Source organism: Gymnoscopelus microlampas, assembly GCF_963454915.1.
Source record: "Gymnoscopelus microlampas genome assembly, chromosome: 11".
Lineage (NCBI taxonomy): Eukaryota > Metazoa > Chordata > Actinopteri > Myctophiformes > Myctophidae > Gymnoscopelus > Gymnoscopelus microlampas.
This window is the reverse complement of record NC_139948.1, coordinates 4241138-4267885: the sequence shown is the minus strand read 5'-3', so window position 1 is coordinate 4267885 and position 26748 is coordinate 4241138. Positions and strand designations below refer to the sequence as shown.

Sequence of the window (26748 nt, the reverse complement as noted above, 5' to 3'; positions counted from 1 at the left end):
ACATTCAATCCTTTTAACACAACCACTTCATGAATATGATGTTTTTCCAGATGTTTCTATAGGTGTGGTTTCCTGAAAAGCATGGGTTGAGTGGCTATACAAAGGAAACATGTTAACACTCAAATTGTCCACCAGGTGTCTATCTAACACCACAATAGGTGTAGAATCATTATACAAGTTCCAAAACTGACAACTCTGTCATTACACAAAAAAGGAATAACTTTCTTTATACAGTCAGGCAAGAATAATAGCAGTGGACCTCAATGCTGCAAAGAAATATGGACCTAAACTATGTATGATACTGGATATAGGGCAGTCTGCTCAGAGCTGTGCACAGGAACACTCAGCATGAGTTGGCAAGAGCAACCATTAAGCAAGGCCACTACGAGTTTGTACTTGCTATAGCTCTCATGAGGTGAATGAACGACATATGAATGGTGAATATATTGTAGTAACACTACTTGTAATAGAGCAAGCTAGGGGGTGTAACGGTTCACACATATTTGTACCATTTTGGTACAGGGAGTTCGGTACAAGCGTTTATTTTGCATTAATGGGAAAAAAAAACACAATAGCTTTGTTTTGCGAGCGGAACTCAAAACCGCATGCCCACGTGAACATCCTGTTCGGCAGCTGAACAGGAAAATCCTCTGTGCTGAATGGAGAACTGATCTACAAGCCAACGACGTTGTGGATTGCAGCGAGAGTGTGAGAGAGCGAGAGAGTGACACATGACAGTGCTTTTAAGATCCCAGAAGTTCTCTTAACAAACATTCTTCTTTAGCAAATGGTTCCTGCATAAATGTCCTTTATGGTCATGTGACTCCCTTAGGTAACACTGTTGTGCTTTGGAAAAGTATTTTCCGCGAGTGTACACTAGAGTCATATGAAGTACATTTTGTCACCAGCTGACATACAGTATGTGTACCTCTCTCAAATTGTATGACAGTACGTACAAGTATTAAAAGCATATAAATACAACCCAGAAGGAATAATGAATAGTGAGCTGGTCATTATTGAGAAATACACCCTGAAAGATTGATGCAGATCCCCATGCGAACTCCAACCAAATGATCTTTTCATTCTACCCTAAGCCGTCTCAAACCTTGCATAAACCTGCAGGCCCTGCAGGTGTCAAATTGAACAGCACATCAGTAACCTGCGTTTGACTCTGCTCTTTATTGCTGGAACTCAACGCACACGTCCTGCCTTGGAATAAGAAGGCACATTTTGTACCACTGGACTTTGACCAACAAACCCAAAATGTCTAGACCAGGTGTTTACAGTTATTCTTGGATGCACTCATTGCACTGGATGGCAGCCATTTTAAACTATACCACTGATAAAGTTGCTTGAATTCAGGCAACACAATTATTACTCATTCACATGTGACCACTCGATGGCAGTTAGATACAAGTTGTTACTGTTGAGAGCAAAATAAACCGGTTTCCACAGTCCGTTAGAGGTGTTAATGATAATTCTTCAATACAATACAAATTAGGCAATTTGCAGAAGCTCTTAATCCATAGCAATTTACAGTAAGCAAGGTAAACACGAGGTAATACATCAAATGCATGAAATAGTAATCTAGGATCATAGGTAAACCAAGAACCCTACCATCAGTCTAAACAGCATAATATAAAATAAAAAAATCTGTACATTGAAACTATACAAACTATAGGATGCCAGGTCAAAATCCTGACATCTAAAGGTTAAAATCAAAATTACATTTGAACCTTTGCATATGCCTGCAAGATCGTCAAGGCTAGGGCAATGAGTAGGGCAATCTGAGATTGAGATTGTAATGAAACCAGGTTTCGTTTACAACCATTCAAATCACTTCCCATGTTCACTTCTCCTTTGAGTTTGTGACCGTGTCCTGGTGGCTTATCTAGTGAGCGTACCATGTAGACACACAACAACTCATGGTAACGTCACAGGTTTGAATCCCTCTGTCTCTCTCTCTCTCATGTTGTTCTTCCATGTGTTCAGGTCCCATCCTTCCATCTTGTCTTCATGTCATCAACCGTCTGCTGACATCTGCACAGCTCTCTACACACACACACACACACACACACACACACACACACACACACACACACACACACACACACACACACACACACACACACACACACACACACACACACACACACGGCTGTCATGAACACACACACTCAGCAGGTGAGACACACACACACACACACACACACACACACACACACACACACACACACACACACACACACACACCACTGTCATGAACACACACACACACACACACACACACACACACACACACACACACACACACACACACACACACACACACACACACACACACACACACACACACACACACACACACACACACACACACACGGTGTCGGTGAATTGGTACATTGGTACAAAACCGTACAGAGACGTCTTTTCTTTGGAGAGAGTTGGTCATCACTAGGGTTGGGATCCGGAACCGGATCCAACATTGAGGAACCGGAATCGGTTCCATCACATTTAGAACCGAAAAATAATTAAGGACCACCATAACTCTGAGGGGGTACAAATGGAACCAAATGGACCCTTACGGGTCCATTTGGTTCCATTTGTACCCTCTCAGAGTTACAGACCTGTAAGGGTCCATTTGGTTCCATTTGTACACTCTCAGAGTTACAGACCTGTAAGGGTCCATTTGGTTCCATTTGTACACTCTCAGAGTTACAGACCTGTAAGGGTCCATGTGGAACCCCCTATAGGAATCGTGAAAGGGAACCATCACCATGGTAACCAGAGAAGCAGATGCCATCTCCTTAAATGGGGTGTGACAGTCACATCTGACCATCACATCTTGGTGTATAGGCCTACTCCCTTGCATACGTACCAGTATGTAGTATGCTGCGGTACCCCTTCTGGACCAGGAGAGGGCGCAGTGAAGCCTGCTGGACCTGGTATAGGCTCTACTAACTCTTCAGATAGCAGAGGTAACGGGCGCACGGTCTTCAGCTCTTCAGTCCATCCACACCACATTGCTGTGGACTTAAAGACCTTTCAGTGGTCACTGTGTCAGTGCGCAGGTTAAATAAGATGCCAAAGCTCTTTACTACTGCGCTCTGATCCAGAACCTCAGCCTCAGTACAACAGACAGACACGGCTAGAACACACAATAAATAGTATATACAGTATAACCTGACCCTGTGACATCATCACCCGATCTGCTGCAGACACCCTGCCTCCCCCGCTCACAGATGGTCCCTAGACCTGACAAGCACTTGGAATTGTACGAGTTGAGGCATTCATTTGAGTTTGACTCGGTTTCACAGATAGATATTTTCACAATGTTTGCCTCTTTCTTACGTAATATTTGACAATTTGGCCAATTTGGTTAAAAAGGTCTTAAAAGTCCTTAACCCATAAGACCTGAAGCAGATTCTATAAATATTATCTTCTAAATCTGTTCTCAAACTTTTTCAAGTCAAGGACCCCCAAAAATTATATATATTTGGCCGCAGACACCCCGACTGAAAAATATTTTGTGCCAGGGACCCCCAAAAGAGAATTTGTGTTAAAACACTTTCAAGATTTTTTAAGAATAGCAGATGTACAGTCGGTCGCTTTGTGCCGCGCTGCAAGCTTGTAGATCTGTTTTAATAGCCAACGCTAAAATCTAAAATAACACACAGATGCTTTCCCGGTTTTAATGTGTTAAACTATAACTTGTAAATTATAAAGAAATGAAAAATAATTTGGTTCCGACCCCCAGTTTGTGAACCACTGACCTAGACCATACCGGGCTGCCACATACATCCCAACTTTAAATAACTACAGAATGACTGACACAGCAGACAACCTGACATTATCTACTGGCTAGCTGAACCCATTCATTTCCACTAGCATTGCAACAAAATGCTAACATGCTTCAAGTGGATATTTCTCGGTAACTATTAGAGATGATTTAATGGTTTTCAGCTATTTGCTTGATAGGGTCTTTATTTTTGTAATTTTACATCAACCACTTGAACCCTCGCATCCCTATTCTGGGGGGAAAATAGACGAAAATAGCAGATCTACAATGCGTTGTGAGCTTGTAGATCGGCTATTTTCGCTGAAGAGGTTTGGTTTAGAGGGGAAAAAGAGCAGACCAAGTACTTAGCCAAAGGTCAAGTTTACAGTATTGAGGGTTTAAGTGGTTAAATGTCTGAAAACACACATTTAACATGAATCCTATATGTATTGGGGGTCCCTGCTTCATAAGCTAAGGGGTCCTTGGCCTGAAAAACGTTCAAGACCCCTGCCTTAAAATATTTTAATATTTGGTGCTTTATGTAATGTTGGACTTTGATGCACCTGCTGTGACATTTAAATTACAAAATAATATTTGTAGATGGTTTGGAAATTATTATTATTACGTATATCTTTTTTTGTTGAAATGTTTTAATCTTTTTAAATGTTTTTGTCTTTTTAAGGCAGAAACACTTTTCTGTGAGTTATTTTGTTACATGTGCAACATTTGATGGAATTACTTTGTGTGGGTTCCAAGTTGTGTTTGAACTCTTCAATGATGTTTTACATTGGTTATAATATGTACAGGATCATTTACAGTGATTATTCAGAACAGACAGAACAGATTGTTTTACTGTCACAACACAACAATCTTATGTTATGTGCTAATTCACACAACATAGGCTTGATCACTGGGGCACATTAAAAAGGGGATCACATTCATTGTTAGAAAAACTAATGAATATATTTAAGTCATTTCATGTTTTATTAGATACAAATTGCAATGGTTTAGGCTACACACTTATGAGTGTAATTTGAAGCATTAGTGTTTGTGTGAGTGTTGATAAAATGTGAAGCTGTGTCTCAAGCACACAGTGTACAGACCAGTATTTATCCATGCTCCACAACAGCAGTGTGTTGAGAGAGGATAATAACACAACACAACACAACATCCTCAACACACTGCGTTAACTTGTGGCACATGGATGTCAGTTTATCCATTTCCCTCTTTCCTCTCAAACAGGAAACAGATGGAGGTGCTGCTCTCAGCTCAGTGCACACATCAATGCAAAGGTCACATCAGGACACGTTATGTAGAATAAAATCATTGTTTTTAGAGAGTTTGAGAAACATTCATAGCCTGTATTGTATTTTATATTCTTCACGGTTCTAAACAAGTGTTTTGTTTTTCCTTAGGCCTGTATTTACAGTCAGTGTCAGATGGGGCCAGACAGTGACCAGGAGACCTTTACTACCAACCAGGGGCCCATTGTTAATGTACTGTGAGTACAAAGTCTGACCACTAGGGTCCCCATGTCACTGGCAACACATTCTCACTTGGAACTCATCAAATATGGCAGCTTGGTCACATGACCAGGCGTCACCAATGCCCTCTCACTGGTGTATTTTGACGCTGGCCCAGCGGTGACGCAATCCACTTCTGTAGAAATTCCACTACATCATCTACACGCCCTTAGTGCTACGATATACAAACAACCACAGCATCACATTTAAACACCCATGTAGTATAATATAATTATGTATATTGAGTCAATTCATTCAAAATGTTTATTAGTAGCCTAGTAGTAGTTGCAAGTTCCACTTGTTACCCAAACGTGTTGTTTTGTGTGTTCCTGCCTGCAGGGCGTGCCGTGCAGGTATGGCTCTGTGACAGAATGCCTATGAGATCATATATTACATCCACTGAACTAAACTAAACGGCACTGAGGGAGAACTTGGCCTCAAATGCACTATAGCTCACTTCCTGAAAAGCTCTGTTCAGGCAGTTCAGTTGCAAATGTAACAGTTTGATTGGCTGAAGACAGTTCCTCTGTTCATTGGGCTGAACTGCATGAGGAAACCGGCAACTTTCCCCCATAGACCGACACAGGCAGGAGTGGCTGCTATAGCATCTCGGGTTGGGGCACCGCTTCCAGCCAAGTAAAGATGTAGAGAGAGTAACGGTGGTTTTGGAAAGTATTTGATGAGTTGGGAGTAAGAATATGTTATTCCTGGAATTGTGCCAACTAAATAATCACACGATTCAAGCTCTTCCAGCCCTTCCAGAAAATGGGAACTATAATGTCGTTTATGTAGATTTGTCTGAGGCACTTGATATAAAGCATTCAAATGATGCAGATCAGATGTGTGTATATACTGAATGTGTGCAAGCATTCAATAATTATGTGTGTGCATGCATGTGTGCGTACACAGTCACAACACACAGACAACACTGTATGTGTGTGTATTTACAAGGTCTATGCTTGACACACCCTGCTCAATCTGATTGCCATGGTGATCCTTAAATGATTGGTTTATCTAATTTAGCAACAGATTTATAGAATACTTCACGTCACTAACATTTAATGCTGTTAGATTAACAAAAGAAAAGAACTGTAAATGCTGCTGTCAACATTACAAGCTAACATCAACCAGTGTTGTTTCAGTTACGTAAAGAAGGCGATGATGACTATGAGCAGTATGTGCTTGATGTGTCAGGGGTTAATTCTAAGAGGCCACATTTAAGCACAGAGACGAGTATCCTGTTTCCATCTAGCAAAGGCAGCCCAGTATCACTGCTCGATCAGGAAGTGAAAACCACAACAACATGCATAAACGCTCTGTATAACTTTAGACTTTAGACAGTGTTCCAGATGGTTGCAAACGTCTAAACTAAAATAGACAAAAAGTTGTTGTGTATTCAATACTTTATAAATCTCACACATGGGCAGTGTGCAGTGGTGAATTTCCATCATGACACTTATCATAACCTCTATGATGAGTGTATGATCGTGGGATGGTTTGATCAGTATAGCTTCCACCTCCCTTCAGCCTCAGGGAGAGGTTGAACTGGTGCTAGAATGGTGCTGCTAGCTACCGAGCACACATACTTGAGCCACCCTGTGACCCTGGGATCGGTGTTGTGCAGATCCGTGGCCTTGTTCATGACAATCCTGGAGAGTTGTCTCCTCACTTGGTTGGTTGTAAATGTCAGGGGTGAGGGAGGACCTTGTACTTGTTGCCTGGCTGTGTGTAGAGGAGGGGTGGCAACCGATGATCTACTTAGTGCTTCCTGTGGTGGGGGGCTGTGGCGTGCTTTCAAATAACGCTGCAAAAGGGTCAGAGGCCGCGGCCCTGGAATCCAAACACTGATGCTTTTTCGTCTTGTTTATTTGCAGACACTAAATGTGTCTGTTTTTAACTCTTTATGTGCTAATAAATAAAACTCAAAACTCAAACTCAACAATAGCTGATGACCCAAGACAATGATGAGGCACCTGTTAATTCATTAGAAAGACGAGGCGTCATAGTGACTCACCTTTCACATTTATATTGGCTACTATATCATTATTATATAAGTTGGGTGGCATATAGACCTACTTGGTTGTAGTTGGAGAAGCACCGAACTGTGTGCGTGTGAGTGTGCGTGTGTGTGTGCGTGTGTGTGTGCGTGTGTGTGTGCGTGTGTGTGTGTGTGTGTGTGTGTGTGTGTGTGTGTGTGTGTGTGGAATCATTTTATTGTTCAAAGGCAACAAGGCTTTCCTTCCTGTTACACAAGAAAATATCAGTCCGAATTAATTCATTAAGTGTATATTTAGGTCAGTTCAGTATAATTCCTTGATGTGAAAAAGTCAAACGTTACAGTCTCGTTTTGTGTATCTCTCTGTGCACATATACAGTAGTAACTGTACTTTCAGTTGCAGGACAGCGCTCTAAAACAGTGCGAAAGCCTCTCAGAGTTGTTGCTCTGTGTCTGAGGATGTGTCTAAATGCTGCTGGTTGTGATCATAGGCCTGGCCGTGCACTCTGAGTATCAATGTCACTAAACTAACACATCACTCACTCAGGGATTTTGCTGCCTGACACTTTCTAGCTGTAGCAACTTCAAAGGTCACCACAGCATTAACCCAAACATTGATATCTATTTTTTTTTTAAATAGTTGTCATTTTGTATTGAGTACTTTTTGTGTGTTATTGCTTTGCATCTGCAAAGTGCAGTGATGAAAGTGGTGTTAAAACTGTATGCTCATGTTTTCACATTGGTTACAATAAGTCAGTAAGGTATTACAGGTACAAGTATTTGGGTATCTGGCTAGACAGCACTCTGTCCTCTCACCATATTGACAGGTTGAGGTTACAGTAAGAAAATTGGATTTCTTTACAGAATGCACTCAACTTTCAGTTCATCTGCTAAAATAACTCTTGTGCAAATAACCATCTTGTTTGATTATAGGGATGTCATTTACAGATCGGCATGCAAGGGCTCACTGCAGAAACGTGATACTCCTCTGTAAACTCGTCGTCTTAGACACATTAATTGCTTCATGTTCACATACAAGACTCTTCTCAGTTTGCCCCACTTTATGTGTGTCATCTGTTGCATACCTCGTCTGCTGTGTACACCGCAAAAACATTCTTCATTCAGTGAGTCATCATTCCAGCCTGCTTCAGCTAGAGACTGGAGCGACCCGCAAAAACCTTTACAACTGGACAGAATTAGCTTTTAAAGACCTCCTCTCTGAGAAATGTTGCTGTCCCTCAGACAGTTAGCCCTAGCCTGCTTGTTTTTATTTGTGGTTTGACTTTAAAAAACAATGTAAATGCTGTTAGATAAAGAAAGAAAGAATGATAGATCACAAGCTACATCATCAATCTTCCAGTATTGTTTCACTAATATAGATGTAATGATTCATGAGCAGTACTGTATGAGCTTGATGTGTTAAGACAGACATAATTGTACATTGTTAGAGCTGTTGTTGTTTTTTCTTGTTTCCTGTTCTTGCCCGTCTCTCTCCCCCCAGATACTGTGCGTGAGCGTGCGTGCGTGCGTGCGTGCGTGTGTGTGTGTTCATGTGAATTATCAAAATGGAAAAAGAGGTGTACAAAAACAAGGCATTATGCAGCTGTAAAAGTTGATTCAGGATTCCTAAACGCACTAAACTTAGCAAGTAATAACTTGGCCAGTTCGGTATCATTCCTTTGATGTGTAAAACTCTAATTTTATGGTCTTGTTGTTTTTTTTTTATCTCTCAGTTGCTGCACACCTAGTTAGTAGCTGTACTTCGGTTTGCAGCAGAGCGTCTAAAACAGTGTGAAGGCCTCTCAGAGTTGTTGCTCTGTGTCTGGGAAGGCTGTGATGTTGTGATCATTAGGCCTGGCCGTGCACTGTGAGTATTCCATTCTCCATATCACAAAACTACCACCAATTGTCACTCACTCAGGGATTTTGTTGCCTGAAAATGTCTAGCTGTAACAACTACAAAGGTCATTACAGCATTAACCCAAACATTGCAAATGACCAGCCTTCCTATGTGTTTGATTACAGATTTTGCTACAAACGCTCCCTTTAGAACGCACCACGGCACTCTATATTCCTCTGTAAACTGTCCATCTTAGCAGGGACGTCACAGGCTCTCAGAAGGTGGGGGGGATGGACTTTCGGTGGACTATACCCCTTACTTTACACATTGGCTATTTTGGAAAAACGTGAAAAACATTTGTAACTGTCAAATGTAAACACATTCTGTATTTTCAAAATGTTACGTTTTTTGGGCGGATTTTTTTCGTGTTTTGGTTACTTTATTTCGGTGTTAGGGTTAGGGTTAGGTTATTTAATTCTTATTTTTGCCTGATTTTTCCGATTTATTATCAAAACATATATATGAAATCACAGATCTGTGAGAGTGAGGGTGTCGCGTCGTACGCACAGTGAATGGCCGTGACGCCCCTGCATCTTATACACATTCATTGCTTCATGCTCATATACAGGACTCTTCTTGGTTTGTCCCACCTTATGTGTGTCGTTTGCTGCTGTGTAGAACACACGTTCTGCTCACCATATTCTGCTGAAGGTTCCATGAACAAACACTGCATTCAGTGTGTCATCATTTCATTCTACTGCAGCCAGAGACTATAGAATGACCTGCACAAACCTTTAACACGGGACACATTTATTCCTAAATCAGCTTTTAAAAGACTCCAAAGCACGCAAGACAGCCCTGCTTGTTTTTGTATTTTAACATATTTTTTTGTCTTTTGACAAAAATGCAAATGCTGTTAGATAACCCCCCCCCCCAATATGGTAGTGATGATCTATGAGCACATTGTTACAGCTATAGTGTTGTTGTGGTTTTCTCTTGTTTCCTGTCTCTGTCTCTATCCCCCAGTATTGTGCTGTGTGTGTGTGTGTGTGTGTGTGTGTGTGTGTGTGTGTGTGTGTGTGTGTGTGTGTGTGTGTGTGTGTGTGTGTGTGTGTGTGTGTGTGTGTGTGTGTGTGTGTGTGTGTGTGTGTGTGTGTGTGTGTGTGTGTGTGTGTGTGTGCGCGCGCGTCTTTGATTTACCAAGAAACAAGGAAACTGCCCGGTTTAACTCAAAGGTCTTCAGAGTATGATGCAACACTTTTAACAAAGCACAGCAGCAGATTCTCAGTATTTCAGCCTTGTGTGGGTGTAAGAGCTTTGAGGTCATGGAAAAAACCTCTATCTCATGCATGTCACGCTCAACAGCGTGAGCTTGCTACTAACAGCAAATTCTGTTGAGAGGCTTTTCAAAATGTTCAGCATTATTTTTGTCACACACTGATACATCCATTGATGTTGAATGTGTTCTTATGTTAGCTAGCTTCGTGACAGTCTTTAACATGTACTCTTAAAATTCTCTGTGCAGATCAGTGCTACACAATGAATGTACCATTGTATGGAATTTTATCTTCAATGATGAAGTGACATATGCTCACTAAAGCTCAAAATGCGTCGCAGTGCGACGTGTTCTTTTGCTATTTTTTAATTGGAATCCTGAATGGTTTTTTTTGGGATATTTTCTAATTGGAATCCTGAAAAGTAACATTTTTATTTATTCATTCAAATGCATTTAGTTATACTTATGTTAACTTTATGAACTTAGATACAAATACATTGGACGTAAAAGAGACAATAGAATATCTTTTAATACTAAGCTACTAATATAGACTGAAGTAATTAAAGCGGGTCATGTTTGGGTCAGTGAAGGTGGGGGCCGCATGTGGCCCCCGGGCCGCCAGTTGCCCCCAGTTGGCCACCAGTTGCCCATGTATGTACATTTAACTTATATTTTTCCTTTTATCTCTTTGAGAATGACTTTATTGGTTGTTTGAGGGTTCATCTACAGCAGTTGAGTTTCCACTCCCAGCATTTCACATCTGAAAGCCACAACTCTGTTTGTCACGTCATCACCACGCTTGCCTGTACCTTCTGTGGTTAAGGGTCTATTGTTATTTCTGCACTGTGTGTGCGTGTGGTCTGTGTGCACGCAAGTATGTCTAAAACTACGTGCTTTGGTTTGACAGTGTCAGCGACCTTTCTGCAACAGTGAAGCCCAATGTAGGACAACAGAGATATCGGACAAAGTGAGTAAGATAACATTTAAAAATAATGTTTAAATATTTATAAATACATTACGTTTTAATCACTTAATGCATAATATTGATATGCACATTATTAACATATGCTTTTACTAACCACTTCAATGCTATACTTCGTTGTACATCAAAGAGCGTAAATAACCAATCTACAAGCTCACAACGTTTTGCATTGCAATATGATGTGAGCTTGTAGATCTGCTATTTTCGCCAAATGTTTGCCTATATTATGTCAGGAACCAGAACAGGGACGTTATAGGGTTCACATGGTTAATTAACTTGAGTCACTTTGTTTGTGTCGTTCATTAAGATGTCTGCAGATACTTCTGACAAGCCTGGCACATCAACACGTGTGAGGTCTGGTGGAGGAGTCAGGAGGGAGAGGCAGGAGGAGAGAGGAGAGGAGGAGAACGTGGAGAATGAAGGAGCAGACAGTCTGAGAGACCACGGCTCTGGCTCACAGGATCAAGGTACACAGTAACACTCTTACAGTACAATGTACTGTACATCATTACTACAGCAGCTTGTCAAATGACCATCTCCTCTCATTTCATGATGTGACATTTATTTATATTAATTAATTTATATTAATTAATATAAAAATGTATATAAAATACATTTTCAATTTACCCTCTTTGGGTCCTAAATTACAGAGACTGTCCAGCCACTCTGGCATGTAAAAAAAACAAATTAGGAAAAAACGTCCTGAATTTTTCATACAAGATATTGTGTTGCGTTGCCACCTTCAATGGGGAGAAATAAGGGACCACAGACCCACTAGTACAGCAAGTCAAGCAAAAGTGTAAATCTTTTTTAAATATTACTCAAAAATATGATCAATAGATAAGGCCTAAGAATGTTGACAGTTAACCGATTAAAAAGCCTGTAAACTGAACCTACCGTTCACACTTGTGAGCATGACATGACTTAAATGTTAAATCCTAAAAGACCCTCATGTCTCTGCTGCTCTGTGTTATGTACTCGTGAGTACTGACGACTCATTCGCTATTTTTGTTCTTTTTGTGTCAGCTCCCATCATAAAGACTTCTGAGTTGAGCACACCAGGTCCCTTGTTTCTTGCTAAAATCAGACTTGTCAGAGTGGAAAACACAACAACCTAATCTAACCTTTGCACTGAATGAGAGCAAATATGGTTCGACAAGAGAGATATTTAAATGAGAAGAATTATGTAGGCATAAAAATTGGCGATTTCTCCGATGAATGGAATCGGGTAGGTGCGTGGGCATTGGTTGTTTCCTACGTGTGCAAATGCCTGACTCCACTAGTGATAGACGCACTGCATGGCACGCTACACAGAGAGTCACTCGTCAAAGAAATAAGTGCTCGGATTGTCAGATGTTGTGGATGTTGTGAAAGCTGTCAATTTAGTCAAGAACGGTGCTTTGCAAATCCATCTGTTTTCTCTACCCTCTGTGGGAGAACACACTGCTCAACTTTACCATTCTGTGGCTCGATGGCTTTCACATTGTTGTCATGTGTGTTGGAGTTATGCATTATGTCTATTCAGGGGTTTGTATTTCTCCAAAACTGCAGAGCTGCCTGACTATTTCAGTGACAATGTCTGGGTCACTAAACAGTTTTTATGAGCTGAACAGACTTATCGGGTCTATGCAAGGCCACGATACATTATGCCTTTCAGTATGACAGACTGGAAGGCTAAAACCTATGTTGTTATATCAGTCGTTCTCATGTGCTTTCATGTCAAGGACCCCCAAAATTACACCCATTTTTTTTTCTAATCCCCCCCCCTCCCCATCTCACAAGCAAAGATTTGAGTTAAAAATGTTTTCTTCAAAAAATAAAATAGATATATAGGCCTAGATATATATTCAAAGATTTGCATAAATGTTCACGATTTTTCGAAAATAGCAGATCCTTCTGCACTGAGTGCCACGCTATGAGCTTGTATATCTGCTATTTTTGAATAGCCAAAGTATAAAATAAGTGATTTAAGTGGTTACACAGATGCATTCCCGGTTTTAATGGGTTCAAATAATATATGATGGACCAAGGCTATTTTAATGTGGTCACGTCCAACAGTGTAAACTAAAGGAACCCATACATTTCAAACTTTGGAGCTGGATCCAGTGTGCAGACTTTATTGTTTTTGCGTTTTGATATGGAAAACTATTTCATATAAAGTATTAGGAGTCCCTGCTTCTCCATCTCATCAGCTAAGGGGTCCTTGGCCTGAAAAAGGTTCAAGACCCCTGGGCTAAATGTTTATGGATTTTATAGGAAAGATTGATAGGGTTAATTATTTAGCTGTTTTAAATTGTCCCAAAATCGAAAGCATTTGTTCTCAAAGTGGGGTCCGGGGACCCCCAGGGGTCCTTGAGGGGGTTCCAGGGAGTCCCCAGCAAAATGTGGTAATACAGCATCGCAGTCATTTTAACCACTTTATCCATTTATACGTTGGAAAATAGCAGATACACAAGTTCACAGCGTGCTGCAAGCTTGTACATTAGCTATTTTTGAACATTTAAAAAAGAATCTTGAACGTGTTTGAAAGATTTTGAATAATTTAGTATTTTTTTAACACAAATCTTCTCTTCTGTGGGTCCCTGGCACAAAACATTTTCATATGGGGGTCCGTGGCCAAATACATATTAATTTGGGGGTCCTTGGCATGGAAAAGTTTGAGAACTACTGATCTAAAGGAATGGATGGAATATCAGAACCATCAATTTGCACTTATTATTGTCTACGCCAGGCCGAAGGCATGGCGAGAGAGTATGTTTTACCCTCCGTCCGTCCGTCCGTGTGTGTGTCCGTGTGTGTGTGTGTCCGTCCTGTCTGTGTGTTAGCAGCTAATCTCCGGCACCGTTGGCCCGGTCGCTCAGAAACTGTGCACACACACTCCCTGGATGCCAATTCAGAACCTCTGTCCTTATAGCGCCACCAGGAGGTCGATTTGTGCAAAAAAATAAAAATGTTTTAACGTTACTCCTACAGATTTTATCCAAACGTCATGCAAATCGGTACACAGTACCTCTATAGTCATGTGATCAACACGGATCTGTCCGATTTCCCATATTCCATCCTCATTGCCTACGGTTGGCTTCCAAAGTTTGGTGGTCCGTTTTGAACAAAAAGCCTCAAACTATGCACGCAGCTTGCGATTTCCGTGAAATTTCACACGCACATTCCCACAAGGCAGAGGAAGAAATGCCACCCTTTTCACATTGGCCTGTTATAGCGCCACCAGCAGGTCTAATTTAGCAAAACACATTTTTGGAACAAAATGCCTCAAATCCTGAATACAGTGTCTGATTGCCGTGAAACCTAAGAATAAATGGCACCCTTTTCACATTGGCCTATTATAGCGCCACCGAGGAGCACTTTTTCTAGTTGGTTACTGTATTATATGGGTTGATGTAGGATATAATGTATTGTAGGCTACAGCTGACAATACACAATTATTTAAACCATATACTGTCTGCTTTGTTGGAAGTCTGAAGTATAAGGAATTAAGCTATACCACTCTGTGTCGTCTGCTCTTTAGCTGCACGGTCAATACACAGAATTCTACAAACATTTTTGAATCTGAGAAGAATATTATTATTTATTTATTTTGGACCGTTTTCATCCGGTGGGGGCACGTCAGTTTTCAGCTTCACCCAGCTGAGGTCTGCCCACAGAGCAGCCTGTGGAGGAAGGAGCAGTTAGGGGTTACGCTGTCTTGCTTAACCCATACATTCCAGGATCGCATCCGTGTCATTTTAGATGTATTTGGCTATTCAAAAATAGCAGATATACAAGCTCATAGCGCGGCACCGAGTGCCGCGCTATGAGCTTGTATATCTGCTATCTTGTTTTTTTTAAATCATGGAAAGTTTGTGCAAATCTTTGAATATATATATACGGCAAGTCACTTCCGCGCGCGCTGACGCCATAGCCACAGCTCTGTAATCGAGTAAACACAACGCCGACACACCACATCTCGCCAACACAGTAGCCACGCCGGACGCGACGATTTTACGGGTGGCGTAGGGCACCTCTCATTGCTCACGACACAGTTTCCACGTCGCAACATAATTAATTCTACTCACCACATTTCGGACAAAACGGAAGGGGAAACAGCTTCGTACCGTTTACCGTGCGCACCACCGAGGCAAAACAACACGCCGCCGCCATTGGGATGCCAGGTTGGCATGCCAGGTTTTCTAAAAACAAGTGCCAGGAACAAGCAACCACCTTCATGAAAAAAAAAAACACCACCGAAGGGGTCCGTCATCTTCCACGGGGGTCCCCGCGCATCCCGACACTCCACAGGGGGTCCGCGGACCCCCGCAACATAAAAAAATATAATTTCTTCTATTTATTTATTTATTTATTTTACTTTTGCAAATTTTACTCCGACGATTTGGGTACCCCAATATACACGCGCCCACGCTGGGCCCTGTGCGCGGCTGGGGTTGAGGGGGGCGTAGCCCCCCGAGAGTCTAGTATATATATATATATATATATATATATATATATATATATATTAATTATTTTAAGCTGACATTTGTAGCTCAAATCTTTGCTTCTGGGGGATTCTACAAATGTCTTCTAAATCCTGTTAAAAAAAATTGGAAAAAAACATGTTTCTATATCAGTGAGTGTCAAGGACCCCCAAAATGATTTTGGCCGCAAACCTCAAATCTCAAAATATTTTGTTCCGTGGACCCCCCCAGAAGCAAAGGTTTGAGTAAAAAATGTTTGCTTTAAAAATATATATATTTGCACACATTTTCATGATTTTTCAAAAATAGCAGATCTACAAGCTTATAGCGCGGCACTCGGTCCTGCGCTATGAGCTTGTAGATCTGCTATTTTTGAATAGCCAAAGAAATCAAAAATGACACAGATGCGTTCCCGGTCTTAATGGGTTAATATACTATAAAAAAAAAAGAAAACACATCTTAACACTATTTTCTATATGTACATCATACAATCTGACAAACTTGATCTTATGATTTTATTTCAATGAAACATTGAAGCTGATCATATTAACGATGAACTCTATTGTACTAATTACTCTCTTCCAGCTGTCCAGAGAGAACTCAACGTCCAGAGAGAACTCAACCTCCAGAGAGAACTCACCATCCAGATGAACATCGTCAGAGCGTGTGCAGTGATTCTTACGCTGCTGTTTGCTATATTTGTAACCAGAACCGTAGACATGGTCATGGACTGTGAGTATAACGCTTCAGTGGTTAATAAATGCCTTTATATATATAAATATATATATATTTTTATATATATAAATATATATATAAAAATATATATTTAGAATATTTAAAAAACACGCTTCTCTATTAGTCGATTAATCAAATAAGTAATCAATAGAATACTCGCAAAGAGAATAATAAATAATTGCAGCCCTAATACATTTACAACAATAAAACGACACTTGCTTCACTTTTGATAATATGTGGGTTCACTAGTACTTTATTCCACATGTTGAGACCTATTCACATAAATACACACCTGATCAGGAAGGTTGAGGTTTCTTCTTTTCAAAGCTCCTTTTCAGCACAGATGCTTGACCTCATCATGAACAGTAACAACATCTGTGCTTATCGTCACCTGTTGGTCCTTTGTAGATAATTCAGCCAAAGAGTTACTGTCCAACCTGACCCACGAGAGAAATCATTTCCAGACCAGATATGACAACATGACCCTCGAGCGGAACCACTGGCAGACCAGACATGACAACCTGGCCCTGAAGATAACCCAGTTAGAAAGGGAATTAAACCAGTTTAAGACAGAGACAGCAGGTGAGAGAGGTTACAAACCTTTTTTGAAGGTCATCTTACACCATAATGTAAAAAACAAATATGTTTCTTTTAGTTTTTAAAATTGTAGTAGACATACAAGAAATGTCTTACTATTATATCGCTCAATGTCTACTAATACTGTATGTCAAAATGTCTGACACCTTGGTAATGGGTCCAATCAACACTGTCCACCGTGTCTCTGTCTTAGTGTCAGTGCAAGATAAAGGACAGCTTGTTTTGTACTCCTGTTATGTCATGTTGAGACACAGGGAGGCAATTAATTCTAACATATTCCTTAGTCTTGATTATCAGTAAATCCATCACTAAAACTCCTGTTTGATGTTCAGTCAAGTCGTGTCCCAGTGGATGGCAGGCGTTTGGATGCAGCTGTTATTACAGATCTACTGAAAAGAAAACTTGGGAGGAGAGTCGAGCACAATGTGTGAAGACTGCAGGGGCAGATCTGGTGATCATCAACAGTAAAGGAGAACAGGTTAGTCCATCTGTCACTGTGTGTGTGCCCAGGTGTCCATCATCCACATAGACTAGTGTAATGTAATTCTATTAGTATAATTAAAACCTGAATATATTAGAATAAACTAATTGTGGTTCAATCATCATGGACAAATCTTCAGGAATATATCAGGGGATTGTACGATGTGGGTGAAGAATCATGGATTGGGCTGAAAAATACTGGCGGAAAATGGACTTGGCTGGATGGAACAACGCTGACAGCACGGTGAGACATTTTAGACGTTTTTTTTTCTATTGTAATGCTATCAAAGTCACTGTACTGTATGTGAGTGACTGAGTGATATTTTCACTCTGATCTCACACAACACAGTGAAAGAACACGGACTGACAATTCCGTAAATAGACGACTAGAAAACCCCAAAAGCTGTGCATAGGAGCCGCGAATCCCACGGTGAAATAACACGGATTGCAACCCGGAAGCAGAGCAGTCCCCACAACATGATTTACGATTCAGTGCCTATCGGTATATAACTCAGACGGCGCTCAGTAGGCTCAAACGAACGTCGCAACGTTCGGCATGGCAACTCGTTCGGCTCCAGTTCGCTTGAGACTGCTCGCCTCCGTCATGGTCCAAAACTTAACAAAGTCAATGGAGGGGATTCGCGGCTCCTTTGCACGGCTTTGGGGGTTTTCTAGACGTCTATTTACGGAATAGACCATATTCACGCGGCGGCCATGTTGCTATTAAAGGAGAGATCCGGACATTATAAGTGTTATCTTTGATGTGTCGCTAATCACTTGCCAACGTAGAAAGGGCTGTTGTGTTATTCCAGAGATTCCCCTGTCGTTCTTCCATAGAACCTGGCGTCTATAAGAAACAAGCAAACAGCGTCATCTCGTTCTGAACGAACGGTTGCTCGTTTGCGACATTCAGTGCATGTTTGAGTATCATGAGAGTCCACTATGAGCAGGAGAAGAGAAAAAAATAACTTTGCATCGGTTATATTAGGCGAATTTCTGCTTTACACGCGCCTCCCATTATGCCAACGGAGGGGGTCTCCAGACTGCACGACAGGGGAATCTCTGGAATAACACAACGGCCCTTTCTACGTTGGTAAGTGATTAGCGACGCATCAAAGATAACACTTATAATGTCCGGATCTCTCCTTTAAGTCAATGAAGTCACTTTCAATGTTAAATTGCAAAATGGCCGCCGTGTGAATATGGTCTATTGTACTGTACTGTATGTGAGTGACTGAGTGGATGTGGTTAAAATACATGACATTTACTCTGCAGAAACTGGGCCAGTGAGCAGCCTGTTGACTTTAAAGACTGGAACTGTGCAGAATACCGGCACAGGGAAGGACAATGGGCTAATGAGTTATGTTCACAGGAAAAAAACTACTGGGTCTGTGAGAAATGATGTTCCTCTTAACTGCATGATGAAACTGCAGCTTAATGTAATGCTTTGGGAATTTAAACAGTTCTTTGTACCCATAATCATATTAATACAAACCACCAAATAGTATGGCTTAGTGTGGTTATCAATTTAGCTTTAAACACAGAATATTTTTACACCATGAATTTGGAGCTGAGGAACACATATCGTTAGCATCATTGCCTAAGTAATGTTTTGTCCAAATTTACATTTTCGTCTAACTCTACTCTCCTAACACTGCTGCTTCATTGTGCCTTATTGCCTATGTCCTATAGGCAATATGGGAGGATGAATTAGCAGCGTTAGGAATGTAGAGTTCGCCAGAAACAAATAAAGGCAGATAAACATGACTTAGGCAAAATTAGTGTGTTGACTTAAGCACTTTTTCTCAATATGTTTTTTTTTTTTTGCCTAATTACCTAAGTATTTTTTTCATTTCTTCTTTCCTGAAAACCTTCAGCATATGACTTAGGCAATTAAAATGATGCTATGAGGCTAACGATATTTGAAAATGCTGTTCATTGAATGCAACCTTCTGACAGACAAACCCCCAGGTCACTAATTATGGCTGTGTATATTTAATTACATTAACTTTTTATTTTATTCTATTATGGAACATAGGCTATACTTATATTTTTTATGTTGTTGTTTTTTTCTATTTTAAATGTTAAATGTTTTAGTAATTCATTCATGCTTATTGTTTATTAACATGTAAACTATGCCGTGGAAGTGCACTTTCATGTTACTTGACAATTGTATTATTCCAGTCAATTATTCTGCTGACCTAGTACCTGCTAAAACTCTGTTAAGTATTTGAAGGATGTTGAATGTATATTCTCATGGGCCAGAATGTCCAGAATGAAAAATTGAAGGGTTTACGGGGGGTCCTTGAAAATAAAACATTTGAGAACCATTCAGTAACTGGGTCTTGTGATCAAAATAAGAACATTATAATGGTGTGTAAATCAAAAATTTGCCACGGACAAGACCAAGTCTTTACCACGGAAGCATGTGTCCGTGTACGGACATATTGATGACCTCTGATCTTAACCCAGGCTGCGCCACCCGGCTTTCTTCCACATGGCGTGCAGCAACATCCTTCCTCATATCAAGGCACATCAATCCAAACTGTTGTTTTCAAGATGTTAAGTCTATATATCTGTGTTGTGTTTATTTCCTTTTGATTAACAATTGATTGGGTGGGTGACCAGCTGTGAGGGGAGCTTTTTACAATAGCTAACTAACTGAAGATGAGGAGACGAGACAGCAAAGACCATGTGGGAGCAGCAGCAGCCCTGACACATGACTGTCATATAGATGACGGTCTTGTCTTGTGATCAGCAGCACTCACTTCCCCAGAAAACAAAAACAAATCCCTTCCCACACCCTGGCACCCTGCCTAGACAACTAAACTCCTCACAACACGGAAAGTTAACTTCGGTCGATTAATTCTCCCCTTCAATAATACCAATTGGTATTGTATTTTATATAATTGTTATCGTTGCTTTGTCACCTTTTCAACGAGTATAACTTATGCAATTGTGGAATGAACAACACAGCTAAACGTGTAGGTAATATTTAACTTTACTTGGTGCATTCTTTTTCAGTCTACAGTACACCAAGTCTCTTTACCAAATATAGCAGCTCTACAAGCTCACAACGTGTCACACTTTGTGAGCTTGTAGATCGGCTATTTTTGGTGAATGTTCCCCCTAGTATAGGGATGCTGGGGTTTAAGTGGCTAAACGCCAAGTATAACAATTATTTTCAATCTGTCCTATTGGGAACTGATATTCTCTCAAGTTTTCCTCATGACATACTGTAGCCCATAGATATTCAACTGGCGGCCCGCAGGCCAAATGTGGCCCGTGAGGACCTTTCTTGTGGCCCCTGGAGCAATTTTTTTGGGGACCTTATTGAAAGTTACAAGTATGGATTGTGCGATATGAAATGTGAGTTTACCATAATCACAGTAATCCTTAATCATATTCCATCAAGTGCTTTTGGAGAGAAATGAGACAGACTGCAGTCACTTTAGAGCACTGCAGAGGGGAGGTCTGTGTGTCTGTATCCAGCTGATGCTCGTTGACGCTCGTTAATGTCAAGGCAATTATGTTTCTGCACTGCCAAATACATCTATTCTAAGATAGCGTCAAAGCCAAAGCTTTTTTTTACAAGAGACTTTCTCTGGCTTATAGATATTTTGTTAAAGCTGTTGTTAATAACTAGGCTACACTTGGTTGGTAAAGTCCAGATGACAAGAATATGAATATGACATTAGTGGCATTCATCTTTATGGGTCAGCATTTATTGTCTCCGCCAGGAGAGTTTGTTTTCACTTTCCGTCAGCCAAGCAAACATTGGTGGAGCCTCACGTGACACTTGACAATACGGTGAAATAGTGTGATCTGATTGGCTAGTGACATATAACGGGCTATAAATACATGTGTCACTTTGAAAGAGACTTTGCCTCTTTCAAAGTGAGGTAAGACAGGAATAATCACGAAATGGCTGAGAAATGGCGGATACTGTAACAATTGGATAGGACACTTACACAGACAGGACAGATAGGACACTTACACAGACAGGACGGATAGGACACTTACATAGACAGGACGGATAGGACACTTATACAGACAGGACGGATAGGACACTTATACAGACAGGACGGATAGGACACTTATACAGACAGGACGGATAGGACAGTTATACAGTAACTCCGGGTGGGGATACCAGTTTTATCCAACTAAGGTTTGGATAAAACAGACGGATAGGACACGGATAGGACACTTGTGTCATGTTACTATGACACAGTAACATGTTCTAATTAGAACATAAGAATTAGAACATTCCCAACATTCCCAACACAAGTCTGCTGGCGGAGACTTGTGCTCCGAGGAGCACTTTTTCTAGTATTTTATTTGTTATTAGTGTCTATATGTCCTCTTTTGCACCTTAATACCATGTATAACGCACTGACTTTTTTTTGTCTTTTTATTGTGCTCTTTTTTTTCTAAGCACCTCAACGTCCATAAGTATATCATGCACAGTATACATACATTGCTGCTATGCTCAGGCACCTTAATCTGTTTCTTTATCTCAGGTACTTTGTAAATATGTAGATAACTTGTTTGGCCTTCTGTTGTTCTCTTGTCTGACCTCCTTCCCGCTGGCCCCCCAACCCCCCACTCTTCTACTTCCTCCCCCCCTCTTCTTTCTATGGAAATTAACGTTGCGATGGGATCTGATCTGATCTACAAGCATAGAGCGCGTCACGCAACGACTGTTTTAGGCTTGTAAATCAGATATTTTGTGCAGGATTGAGCACATGTATGAATGAAATTGATGTGTTCACTTTTTGTGACTGCTGTCAGAGACGCGGACAGTGATGATAGAAGGAGGCGCTTTACGCTCAGGCTACTAATGTGAATATTATTATTATGAATAATAATAATATTGGTTTGTCAAGAGATATCCATGTGTTTTGGACAATGGAGACAGTCACGTAATTAGACAGAGGCTTCAGTGGTTCATAGGCTATCCATGTTTCACTGAAGAGTTTAATGTGACGCTACAGATTGCGCTGTTTTATACGCTTTTAAAAAAAAGATTTTACATACAGGATATGCAGTTACAGTTGCCATTACAAGTTAGCCTATTTTATAATGTTTATAATGTTTCTGCCTGCCTTCAACAACATATAATATGTGAGCGGGTACAGTGCTTTAGGCAGCAAGGGGGCATTTGTCATTTTTCATTTTATTACAGATTGTTAAAGTACAGAATATAAGCTTTCATATGATGTATCATTCATTGAAATTGGAATATATTTGAAGAAGATGTGACCATTTGAATCTTGTTATCTATAATAGTCCAAACTGAGATAATCCCTTCTAAAGAATTTCCACTTCTATTGCACCACTCAGCTCCAGGTAATGGGCGTGAACAATGGGTAATTTATTCAACCTAGCCACTCCTCTAATCACTCCCCCATTGACATCTATCAGTCAGCTGTCCACTCTATAGAAATTTGATGCAACACAATTAAAACATGTTTAAGGTATTTTTACTTTACTGGAGTATTTCCAATACTTTAACTTCTACTCCACCACAGATCAGAGGAAAATATTGTACTTTTACTCCACTACAATAATTTAATTTAGTTACTAGTTACTTTGCAGATATAAATTATTACATTATAAAACATACATTAACCACTTTAGCCCTATTTTATACATAGTCTATTTGAAAATAGCCGATCTACAAGCTCACAATGCGCATTGCGACGCGTTGTCGTTGTGAGCTTGTAGATCAGCTATTTTCAAACATTTTAGTACTTATACTTTAGGTACTTTAAGTACATTTTGATACCAAGACTTTAGTACTTTTACTTTGATTGAACTCAAGTAACATTTTGAGCACTTTTACTTGTAACAGAGTATTTCTATATTGTGGTATTGCTACCACGAGTGCTTCTTCCACCACTAAATTTGACCCACTGGTAGTCGACTATAGTCGAGGTTTACCTATTAATAATAAAGACACGCACCAGCTAGGTCCTGGATTAACTCCAACCCGTACATCTACATAAACGTTCAGATTTCAAATATAAAGTGCTTACCTCATGGCCACGGATGTTACCATTCACTTTGGGTGGCCACGGGTGTTATAATTATGTACGGGCCCTCATAAGTACCCGTATCTTCCGTATTGTTCAATAAAAAGCATGTTGATCCGATTGATGGCCATTGTCTCTTGTTTTTTTTATACTTTTTTTTTTAATACTAAACCCGAACCAAACCCGCACCCTAACCCTAACCGCACGCGGATGCCACATAGTCGGAGAAAAGGTCTGTCGGATTAACGCATGCCTCCCGGCCATGAGATAGGCACTTATATTTGAAATCTGAACGTTTATGTAGATGTACGAGTTGTAAATGGAGAAATGCAAACACCAGCCAGGTGTACGTTCAGCCATGACGCTTGACGGCGAGCTAACAATGCTAAGCTCCTAGCCTCGTTACTCGACCGTTGTTTTGCTATTGTTTAGCTGGGGCTGCCCTCACCTAGCTGCTGTGTTCGCTACAATGTTATATTGTTTATACAACTAGATTCTGTCCCGCTACAATGTTATATTGTTTATACAACTAGATTCTGTCCCGAAAAAGACTAACGCAATACTGACCGCTTCGGCGCTTCCCACCGTGGTGAAGTTAGTTTCAGCCTCAGGTTGAATATTCACGCAATTACTCCAGTAAAGTAAAAATACCTCAAAATTGTACTTAAGTAGCCTACAGTATTTGAGTAAATGTACAAAGAGAGGAGTAATACTGATGGGCGGGGATTAGGCTTGTAACCGGTGAACATGGGCCGGGAGGCATGCGTTAATCCGACAGACCTTTTCTCCGACTATGTGGCATCCGCGTGCGGTTAGGGTTCAACGACCAACCAACACCACTCATGCTAATGGTGTCCCTGCAAGTTAAAACCACTCTCCGCCCCCACAAGACCGATAGAAACACACAGAAACACTGCTGTTTTTGTAATGTAATTTAAACCACCTAATGATTCTATAACGACTATCTATTGGAATATAAACCTTCTTCAACATTCGAACTGTGTTAATATGAAAAAAAAAAAAAGTACAACAAAAAAAAAGTTAATTTGCTCTTTTCTACTCTTGTCAATGGACGAGTTGATGCCCAAAACACCAGCCCTGCTCACATATGAGATCACTGAGCAGAGTGGTATTGAAATGTTAATAGCTATTTAAAAGACAATGGAACCCCCGACTGTGTGCCGCAGCGCAAGGGATACAGTGGCCAATAGAATGGCAGGGAAAATGGCCTTTTGGACCTGAATTTAGGCAGCATAAGGGATGGTCAAACCACAGTCATGCGAGTGTTAAGCACTTTAAACATGTTCAAATGTTTAAAGTGCTCATGTGGCCTATAATAGTCATGTCTTTTGAGCTTGTTTTCATAGACCTGATTGCATATATCTCACATAAAATCTGGCAACACTGGTCGCAGGTACAGCACAGGCACAGCTGTCTCTGATACTGATTGAGAGAGAAAAAAAATAACGAGAAAACCCTTGCTTATCCTTGTTCTTTAATTGTTGTTCTTCATTGGTGGAAGAAGTACTCAGATAGTAAAAGTAGCAATACCACAATATAAAAATACTCTGTTACAAGTTTTTGAAATTGATTGAAATTTTTATTAGGCAAAAGAATGTAAAACAACACAGTTACATTTATAATGCTTTTGTCTAAAAGGTCCGGCCAAAAAAGTCCTTGCGGGCTTGTTTCCGTTGGGGTCCTTGAATTAATTTCATAGACATATATAGTAGCAACCAAACAGTTCAAAAATCAACATAAGAATACAGAGGGAAAAAAAAAATATACCATTATGTAGCTACAAAAAAGGCATGAGAAAATAATAAAATATATACCAAAAAAAATCATTAGAAAATAAAATAAAAAGTATGTACAAAAAACCACAAGTAAAGTATTGGCATCAAAATATACTCAAAATAATTGTAGTGGTGTAAAAGAAAAATATTTGCAATATCTGCTTCTGAGATGTAGTGGAGTAGAAGTAAATGTGGAGAGACACGCGGTATAGATTTTCAGGAAGGGGACTCAAACCCACAATGCGCTGTCGGGCTACATCATAGCCTAGGTGCCAGGACCTCTACGGCAGTGGTTCGGGCCATCTGTTAATTTCTTTGTTAATTTCATTTATTTATCCTGTTGGCTATAAAATTTGTATCCCTACCTGAAAATATTTTACTAAAGAGAGACCGGGAGATGGAGATCCCTGTTACTGAGCAAACACTGCAATGATTATTACTATTATTTTATTTTCTTGTTTTATTTCCCCCGAACATAGAGTATTGTTCGATAGTGATGTTGAAATTATATATAGGCTATAGTTTCATTATTATTTGTAAGTTTTAACCTCTTAATTGCCAATGACTCCTGACTTGATTCGAACTACTGGTAGTAATATGCATAAGAGAACTGGACCTCTGGTTCTGCTCCAAATGTTGAAAAACAACACCCCCTGGTGTCTCGACCCCGTCTGTACACCACATCATATCCAGCTCATCTTTTTCTGTGGAACTGTTCTAGAGTCAGTTTGGTGTTGCATCACCATGCATGTCATGTTTTCTCAAAACACATCCAAACTGTTCTAGAGTCAGTTTGGTGTTGCGTCATCCTGCATGTCATGTTTTCTCAAAGCACATCCAAACTGTTCTGGGGTCGGTGCCGGTGGTGGTTTTGTCTTTGTTGTCAAACAGAGCTGAAGAGCTGTCTGTCTCTCTGTCTCCGTTCTCCTCACCTTAGCAATAAGGTCATGTTAGGACATGTTATCTCATTCTCACCCTTTAAGTCTTACAAACGTGATTAATTTGATTTCTTAAAGTTGTTTGTTTTAGTGAGTTTTAACAACTGTGACTGATATCCTCCCTACTGAACCATTTAACAAACACGTTTTCACTGTTCAAACAACACGCCTCTTTTAGTTAATATATTACAGAATTTCTAAGTTTCAGTTTCAACCCAGAAGAAAGAGGCAGGTGTAATTACACCTGTACCTGACTGTATCTCCTGCTGTCCGCCATTAACGTGTGCGTGTAGGTTGTGTATTGTT

The 26748-nt window shown here is 40.3% G+C and overlaps 1 protein-coding gene across 1 annotated transcript; it reads left to right on the top strand.

Annotated features, from left to right (window-relative positions):
- Positions 1–2163: 2163 nt before the first annotated feature.
- On the top strand, positions 2164–19965 carry LOC311055626 (uncharacterized protein; the record flags this gene model as incomplete). Its single annotated transcript, XM_084071875.1, has 8 exons — positions 2164–2184; positions 11321–11380; positions 11703–11862; positions 16447–16593; positions 17005–17178; positions 17526–17671; positions 17814–17917; positions 18949–19965. The coding sequence occupies 8 exons, from the start codon at positions 2164–2166 to the stop codon at positions 19073–19075; spliced, it is 939 nt and encodes a 312-aa protein (XP_083928001.1). The 3' UTR covers positions 19076–19965.
- Between the last annotated feature and the right edge of the window lie 6783 nt (positions 19966–26748).